This window comes from Corvus brachyrhynchos, unplaced genomic scaffold, assembly GCF_000691975.1.
Source record: "Corvus brachyrhynchos isolate BGI_N302 unplaced genomic scaffold, ASM69197v1 scaffold72, whole genome shotgun sequence".
Classification (NCBI taxonomy): Eukaryota; Metazoa; Chordata; class Aves; order Passeriformes; family Corvidae; genus Corvus; species Corvus brachyrhynchos.
This window is the reverse complement of record NW_008236763.1, coordinates 90,277-98,985: the sequence shown is the minus strand read 5'-3', so window position 1 is coordinate 98,985 and position 8,709 is coordinate 90,277. Positions and strand designations below refer to the sequence as shown.

The 8,709-nt window shown below is 54.2% G+C and overlaps 1 protein-coding gene across 1 annotated transcript in view; it reads right to left on the bottom strand.

Annotated features, from left to right (window-relative positions):
• Positions 1 to 6,641: 6,641 nt before the first annotated feature.
• The window catches only part of PIM1 (Pim-1 proto-oncogene, serine/threonine kinase), a 22,416-nt gene continuing 20,348 nt past the window's right edge, over positions 6,642 to 8,709 (bottom strand). Inside the window, exons 4-5 of the mRNA XM_017727140.1 lie at positions 8,186 to 8,362; positions 6,642 to 8,037 (exon numbers count right to left, since the gene is read on the bottom strand). Of these exons, the coding sequence (XP_017582629.1) occupies positions 7,886 to 8,037; positions 8,186 to 8,362 (329 nt within the window). The 3' untranslated portion in view covers positions 6,642 to 7,885. The remainder of the gene's footprint in view (positions 8,038 to 8,185; positions 8,363 to 8,709) is intronic.

Below are 8,709 nucleotides of genomic sequence, written 5' to 3'. Positions count from 1 at the left end.
GGGGCTGTGAAGGGGGAATCGCCGGGAAAAGGGGTTAAAATGTGGAGCACTCTGCTCTGGAGCCAGGCTGGGAATGTTCAGCTGGAGAAGAGAAGGCTTTGGGAACAGCTGAGAGCCTAAAGAGGCTCCAAGAGAGCTGGAGAAGGATCTTGGACAAGGGATGGAGTGACAGGACAAGGGGGAATGGCTTCCCACTGCCAGAGGGCAGGGTTAGATGGGATATGGGGAAGGAATCCTTCCCTGTGAGGATTTCGAGGCCCTGGCACAGGGTGCCCAGAGCAGCTGGGGCTGCCCCTGGATCCCTGGAAGTGTCCAAGGCCAGGTTGGACGGGGCTTGGAGCAGCCTGGGATATTAGAAGGTGTCCCTGCCCATGGCAGCGAGTGGAACTGGATGAACTTAAGGTCTCTTTCCACCCAAACCATTCTGGGATTCAATAAAAAGGATAAAAAAGCCACTCCGATTACACACAAAAAGTATTCTTTTAAATTTATTTCATTTATTAAGTTATTCTACATGGACAAACACCACTTGATGAGGTGTTGGCACTCTGGGGAGAGAAACCAGCAACCACCAGTCAGTCAGAGCAGGCTCCTGTCCACCCTGTCCCACCGTCCGCAGCGTCCGAGCTGTGCCCAACCCTCCCGATCCACCCTCTGGTTGGGAGGCGAGCAGGACGGCAGGACACGTGCCACCTCCTCCAGCCAGGCACGGGAGATGAAGCCCCTCCAGAGCTCCCTGTGAGCTGCCGCCTCCCAAAGCCCATTATCCCCTCCATGTCCCCGTGCCGGGTACCCACCCAGAGAGATGCGCCGTCGGAAGAAGAGCTGTCCCCGGATGATGTCCTCATCCTGCTCGAAGGGGACGTCCCCACAGACCATGTTGTAGAGCAGGACGCCCAGGGACCAGATGGTGGCTGAGTGCCCATGGTAGCGGTGGAAGCGGATCCACTCCGGTGGGCTGTACACCCGCGTTCCTGCGGGATACAGGAGCTCCTGGGGTGGACGCTGCCACTCCAGACCCTTGCCTGGGCATCCCTGGGCATGCAGGAGTTGCCCCGGGGCACATGACAGGACCCACTGCCTTCTGTCTTTCCTCTGGGTCTTGGTTGCAAACTCTGGGGTGTGAAATGAAGCTCACAGTGCTGGGAAAGGGCAATGCAACCTGGGGAAGGCCTGGACTTCCCATGCAAGGAAAAAACCCACCCACGAGTGGGGAAAAACCTGTGTTTATCCTCCCTTTCACTGGCCAAAAACCCCCAGTCATAAGCCAGGGCAAACAAGGGGAGAAGAGCAGCCCAAGCCTTTTTTGCTTGCAAATGAAACCGGACAGAGCCCAGGTTCTGAACCCACCTCTGCTGCCCCTTCAAGGGGGTTTTTGTCACGCTGGCTCCAACTCCAGCCCCCGCCAGAGCCAGTGTGGGTGACAGAGGCTGTCAGCAGAGCCAGGAGCTCCCGTTCCACAACATCCATCGCTTGCCAAACAGCAACTTGGCAGTGGATGAAGAATTAATCCCATTGCCCCCAGCCAAGGGGGAACTTCCAGAGCCTGGTGGCCTCACCTGCACTTTGGGTGTAGAGGAATGTGCCACAAGTGAATTCAACCACAGAATTATTTAGGTTGGAAAAGACCCCTGGGATCATCCAGTCCAGCCTTTGACTGTTCCCCACCTTGACAACTAGACCAGAGCACTGAACTGAGGCCAGTCCTTTCCTGAACACAAAGTTCGCCTTGCCCGCGGCGAGGTCGACCAAGCCCTAGGGGAGAAGAAGCCTTTCGGGATACGGGAGGGCTGGAAGCACTTTTTAAAAGGAAGAAATACTCAAAATGAGGGGAATTTCTGCAAACCCGCCCGTTCGGGGAGGCTGGGACTGACAGCAGAGGGCGGCACGGGCTCGTCGCGGCGCCTCAGCAGCGGCACCGGCACCTGCCGGCTTTCCCTGACCCAGCGCTTTTTGCTCTTCCCCTCTCCATCACCTGCTCCCAGGGCACAGGGAGATATTTCGGGGGGCAGAGCGAGCCCTGGGTCTCTGACAACGAGCCCAGCATCTCCAGCAGCTTTCGATTCTGAACGAGAATGAAACTCGAGAGAGAAGAATCAGTTCCCTTTCCCATCCCGAAGCTGAAGCGGAGAAAAGAAACTTCAGAGCTGGCAAAAATAGCAGATTTTAGGGTACCGAGCTGCAGGGAGAGCACTGCCCTCCGGGTCAGAGGGGCTGTGTTGGACTAGCAGAGTTTCCAGGAAGGAGCTGGGTGGAGGCGCCGCTCCTTCCACCCGGAGGTCAAAACCTCTGGGATATTTATCATATATAAGACATCCAACAATGTTATCACAAATCCCCTCATCCCGTAACACGGCTGCAAACTCTGGGAAATGGAAGCCATCCCCCGCGGGAGCTGAGCGCGGACAGCCCGTCCATCTGTCCGAGAGTCACTTTCAGCGTCTGTGAATCCCTGCAGAGCTTCTTCGGATCCTGCTGTTCCCTCCTTGCAGGCGGGCTGGGCTGCCTTTGCTGTTCCTCCCCAGCCTGAGGGCTGGATCCTTCCTGGAGGTTTCCTCCCGCTTTTCCATGGCAATTCACACATCATCTTCTCCTGCTTCACGTATTGGTTTTATCAAGGTTTTTTTGGAAACACCCTGCTGGAGCAACAAAAGAGTGACCCCTCCGCCCTGGCGGGAGTAGGGGGCTCATTGTCTGCTCTGCCCACATCCTGCTCCGCTCCCAAAAGGTGAGAAAACCCACCCGGAGGGCGGGGAAAGGATGAGATCCAAGTCCTTGGCATTCACAGTTGCATCTTGATTACGGTCAGGTGTTGATTAACGAGGGCAGGAGCCAAACTGAGCTAAATGGAGCCAAATCTGTGCACTTTGAGGGGAGGGAAGAATCTACACTCACCTGAGCATGTGCATGCACCCCTGCGAGTGTGTGCACCCTACAGCGAGCAATCTACTACACGGAGTAGCCTGGCACTGAGATTAGGGCTGCACGGCACATCCGTGCTGCACGCTTGGCAGAGCAGGGCTGGATTCCCTTGGGGCTGGTTCTGATGCTGAGGGCCCCAGCCCTGCCTGCCCATTTCAGGGAGAGAGATGAAGAATTTTGGGTGACCCGAAGTGACATTTTGCCGCTTCTGTTTTTCTCACAGCTTTCTCAGCGGGTGAGATCTCCATCCCGACACTGCTCGCCCCTCGCATTCACACACGTGCCTCTGTGGTATTTGAGGGCCACTGATGTGGCTGCTGTAGTTTGTAACAGGGGCTGTTGTTTCATTTTTTTTGGAGTTGCTTAACCCCCTCCTAACTGTAATAAACCCAGTGAGTAAAGACACAGAAATATTACCCTGGAGGTAGGGGACCAAATGTTTGGAAAGAGATGAAAGAAACACTCCCATTACAGCTTTCAAAATATGTTTCTCTAGCTGAAGCTGCTAAATTTGACTCAACTTTACATGCTGGAAAGGTTTTGCGGTTGGTTTGGGTTTTTTTATGGTGAATAAAGTGTTTTTTCCTCTTTAAAACCCCCACCAACTCGCAGGCTGAGTGATGCAGTTTCGATGTGTCACGGAGGCAGGGTTAGCGCCTGCTCTTGGAACAGTCATTGTAAACCCCAAAACATGAGATTCTGGTCTTGAGTTGGGCTGCAGGTGCCTGAAACCAGCACCTGGCCCCCCTCGCTGTCCCAGCACCGTGGGGGGTGTCACAGGCACCCTGGAAAGGGACAAGTTTCACCCCAGGTTCACACTGAGAGGGGGCAGGGCTTTGGTCTCAGCTCCTTCAGGATTCAATCCCCTGCCCCGTGGAATGTGGGGACATCGGGGGATTAAAGCTGGGAGCTCCTGCAGCAAATCTCAGCCTGAGGAAACAGGTCAGGGGAAAGCAGGTGAGCCCAGGCTCCACCACAAAAGATCTCCAGCGAGTTGGGTCACTGTGCCTCAGTTTCCCCACATGGAGATGATGCTATTGCCACACGGGCCACTGGCAAAGCGCTCGGAGACTGACTGCCACAAGGGCTCATTCCCGGGGAGCTGGAGCCCTGGGACACCTGGTTTTAATTCACCTCATCCTAAGGCAGGAGTTGAAAATAGTTCCTGTGACTCACTGTGCCAAGAAGGCCAAAGGGTTTCAGACAGCACCTCGGGGGCAGCTGGATGTTTTCCTTGGGACAGGGAGGTGGTGAGGTGCCACCTTCCGAGTTTCTGGCTCTTCAGGTCCCTGGGGCAAGCCCAGCCCCTGCTCCCCAGGTGACTTTTCTCCTTGGTGCTCAACTGCCTTTCTCCAGCCGTGGCATAAGTTCGGCTGTTGCTCATCTCCCATTCCCACAAAGGGACCTGTAAAACATAAATGTCCCTTTTGCTGTGGGGCTCCGGGTTCCCCTGGCTGGTCTTTCCTGCATCACCGAGCACTTTAGCTGGGGATGGATGTGTGCAGAAAGGCACAGGTGTGATGAGTGCTGGCCCTTTGAAAGACCTCAGTCATCCATGGGATTCCAGTGCTCCCAGAACTGGAGTTCCAACAACCTGAAATCTCCTCCTGGTCCTGCTTCACTGGGTTTTTTTAAATTTCTGCATTGGGGGTGCTTTGCCTGCTGACACAGGGGAGCAAGAAAAATTTGGGAAAGGGAGGTGGAAGAGCAGTGCTGCCTCTGAGTCACGTCCCAATGGATAACTCCTGTGTTTTCATCCTCTCCTGTCATAGCTGATGGCCCCAAAGTGCGGAGAACATCCTGCCAGTGAGGAGAAATGAGGGGTGAAAAGGGCTTTTCTTTCCTCCAGGCCTTGAGTGCAATGGTGATGGGCAGCCTAGAGGGCGAAACAGGCAACCGATGCTGTAACTGCCCATCTTTGGTCTCCCATCACGCCTCCCATGATCCTTTCCCTGTGGCAGAGACCTGGGACGTGAATCTGGTGGCCCTTGTCCTGGTGAAGGTGTTACTGCTCAGGAAGGCTGGTGCACAGGGAATCAAACACGCACTGATCCTTTTCCAAAGAGGCTTGGGACACGAATCTGGTGGCTCTCAGACTTGTGAATATGTTACTGCTCAGGAATGTTGGTGCACTGGGGATCAAACACACACCAATCCAACACCCAACCCTTGGACAGGGCGGTCCCCTGGGTCAGCAGGATCTTGCTGGGGACACACTGGCTCTGTCCCCCTCCTGCAGCACAAGCCTGGGGCTGACAGAATCACCAGCCACAGGCGGAAGCCAAGGACTATCAGCACCCAGCTCCACAAGGGACCTGCTCAGCCTTTCTGCTCAGTTTTCTAAGAAACACCGCAACAGTTGGCGAGTGCTTACGGGAAGGGTGGGCCGGGCCCAGCCCGCAGGGAGGCCCCGATAGTGTTCTGCTGGTGCTGGGGGGGACAGTGGCCACCCAAGGGGCCCAGGGGCTCCACGGGGTAGCAGGAGGTGTGGTGGGGAGGTTTGTGTTCGTGTAAGAGCAGCTTCCTGGATTGTCTAGAGGGGAAAAGAGAGAGAGGAGGGTAAATACAAACCACATCTCAAAATAGGCCTAAACTTTGACAGCGTTTGGAGCTGTGCTTCCTGCTTCAAGCAGTCCCAAGGAGATGAAAGATGCAGCTGAGTGAAATAGAAAAATAAATAAAAAAACCAAGAAAAAAAACAAAAAAGCAAAACAAACAAACCAACTTAACACTTTCTTTGCCAAGGCAGAGGTGCAGAGGTGATACCAAGCCACTCCACAAGGCTGGGATGTGGCTCCAGGATCCCCCCCTCCTAGCAGCCCCATGGTGTAGAAAGCAGGACAGGAGAGCCCGCGGTGAGCTGGGGGAAGGGACTGCTCACTGGACATGGGGATATTAAGGAAAAAGCCCTGGAGCAAGCCAAGGAAAGGAGGGTCCTGTTGTGTCAGATCTGGGCTGGGGGCTTGCAAAGCCACCTATAGAAAGGGAAAGCTGTGCCTTCCTTGGAGCAGATACAGCCCTGTGCACGCAGCAGCAGCTGCTCCAGGAGGTCATGCAGAAACAGGGCTCCAAAATTCAACACATATAAACTAATTAAAAAAAAAAACAAACCAAGATAAGAAAACACACAAACAAACATCCCTGAAGTGCCGCAGAGCTGGAAATGGGGTTTGACAGTTTGGAGGGTAGAAAACTCAACCGCTGCTGACTGATAGCGACCAACTTCTCGTAATCTGAAGATCAGCTTCCTCTGCGTTGGCCGAGCTGGAGGTGGGGACAGCCCGCTGGCAGCTTCCTGCACCCACCAGCCCCCAGCATGCAACACCCAACAGAGCTGGAGCAACAGGATCTGCCTTACCAAAATTGAATTTGGCTGACAACATCCTGCGTTTCGTAAGGTCGCTTTGATGTTTGTTTACTCGCCAGCCCCAGCACACGCTCCGCACCAGCCTGCGGATGAATGGCAACGAAAAGGGCTCAGCACCCAGGAGAGCTGCCAGGAGCAGTCAGCTCTGGAAACACCCCGTGGAGGGAGGGATCTGGCTGTCCCCATGGTGCTTTTGACTGGCTGGTCCTGGTTAATGCTAGGGTGGAATCTTTGGAGTCAAATCTGACTGGAGACAAAGTCCCTGGAGTGGCCATGGTGTGGTCACTGGTACGCCACAACTCACAGCATATCCTTCATCCTGCCCCGCAACAAAGGAATGTGATCCATCACATCAAGTGTTTTGTTTTTATTTAAAACCGCATAAAAAAAATAAGATTTCTCAATTCCCCTGTACAATATCAACTATTAACAAAACCTGCCGGCTACACACTTGGTACAGACTGGACAGTGCGGACGGCCTGGGCCAGCTCCCCCCTCCCCAGCCCCAAACAAGACACCCGTGGAGAAAACCCAAACTCAACTGCAAACCGAGATCTGCATGTGGCAAGGAAAGAACAGCACCCAGAACTATGTACACAGACAGCTGGGGAGAAGCAGCCACCCCACACCTCCGCCAGACATCCAACAGAAACACGACGGGCCCGAGGATGGACACAGGACAGAAACAGAGGGAAACCCAAACGGAAACCCGGGGGATCAGCAGCTGTAGAAGCAAGGCATGGGCTGGAAACCCACATGAATTATAAATAAATAAATAAGTTATCCTAGCGGCTAGAACGCTTCCTTTAAAAAACAAACAACAAATTCATGAAAATAAATTAAAAACAAAAACTGGAAATGAGAAAAAAGGCAAAATGTTATCACTATTCACAACTGTACATCAAGCTTTGCTCCTGTAGAACTATGTACACATTTACAGCTGTTGGTTTGCATTGTTTGTGCATTCGTGGGGGCACAGAGAAGCAAAGAACCCCAGAAAACCCACGTGGGATGGAGGCACAGGAGGCGAGGCATAACCCACTTGGTTCCCAAGCATCTTCTGACCCGTTTTCTTTTTGAAAAGGGAAAAGGAACTATAGGCCCAGGCAAGTCTCAGAAAAGCAGCACTGTAGGAAAAGCTAAGTCCTTCCTCCAGCACAGCTCAGATCAAACAGAAGGCACACGAGCACGGGGACAGCGAGAAGGGACAGTGAGAAGGGACAGCCACTTGGCCACAGGCCCTGCCCTCCCCACAGTTTTCCCCCATTGAAGCTTTTCTTGCAATCAGGTTTCCAATCCTCTCGCCATCCCCAATTCAGCAGGTCAAGATGACACTTGAGAGCCTCCAAAACCAGAACCAAAACCTGTCCAAAAAAATTACTGGCAAAATCTCTACAAAGACAAGGTCATTCAGATGCAGTCCAGGACAGCTGGCTTGGATGGTGGCTACCAGAACTTGGAAGAGAGCAGGTCTCCAGCCCAGCTCCAGGACAAGATGTGCGCATTCACATCTGAGGATCCCTGCTCAGTGCTGTGGTCAAAATGAAAAAAGTCTGGTTTTCTTTGCTTCTTATGATCAGGAACTGCATGGAGCTGTTACTTGTCAGGCTCCTGGATCAAACTGTGCAGGTGGATCTCAGCTGGTTCCAGGTGAATGTCCTGCAGCCAAGAATGGTTGAAGATGTCTTCCAACGACGGCCTGTCCGAGGGGCGCATGGACAAACACCACTTGATGAGGTGTTGGCACTCTGGGGAGAGAAACCAGCAACCACCGGTCAGTCAGACGTGCCACCTCCTCCAGCCAGGCACGGGAGATGAAGCCCCTCCAGAGCTCCCTGTGAGCTGCCGCCTCCCAAAGCCCATTATCCCCTCCATGTCCCCGTGCCGGGTACCCACCCAGAGAGATGCGCCGTCGGAAGAAGAGCTGTCCCCGGATGATGTCCTCATCCTGCTCGAAGGGGACGTCCCCACAGACCATGTTGTAGAGCAGGACGCCCAGGGACCAGATGGTGGCTGAGTGCCCGTGGTAGCGGTGGAAGCGGATCCACTCCGGTGGGCTGTACACCCGCGTTCCTGCGGGATACAGGAGCTCATCAGCCCCTCGCCCGAGCATCCCTGGGCGTCGCTGGCACCCGGCGTGACCCCGCCCGCCTTCCCGCCAGCACGTGACTCTTGTTTACAAACTTTGGGTTGTAAAAGCAAAGCGCCGGTGCCAGAAGAGGGCAGCAGGGCCCGGGAAAGGCCCCCGGCCGTTACATGCGAGAAAAAAACCCACCCACGGGTGGGGAAAAACCACGCCTTCACCCCCCGCAATGGCAAAAAAATAAAATTATAAACCAAGGCAAACAAGAGGAGCGAAACAGCCCCAGCCCTTCCGCACCTGCAAGCCAAACCGGCCGGTGCTCGGGCTTTGCACACCC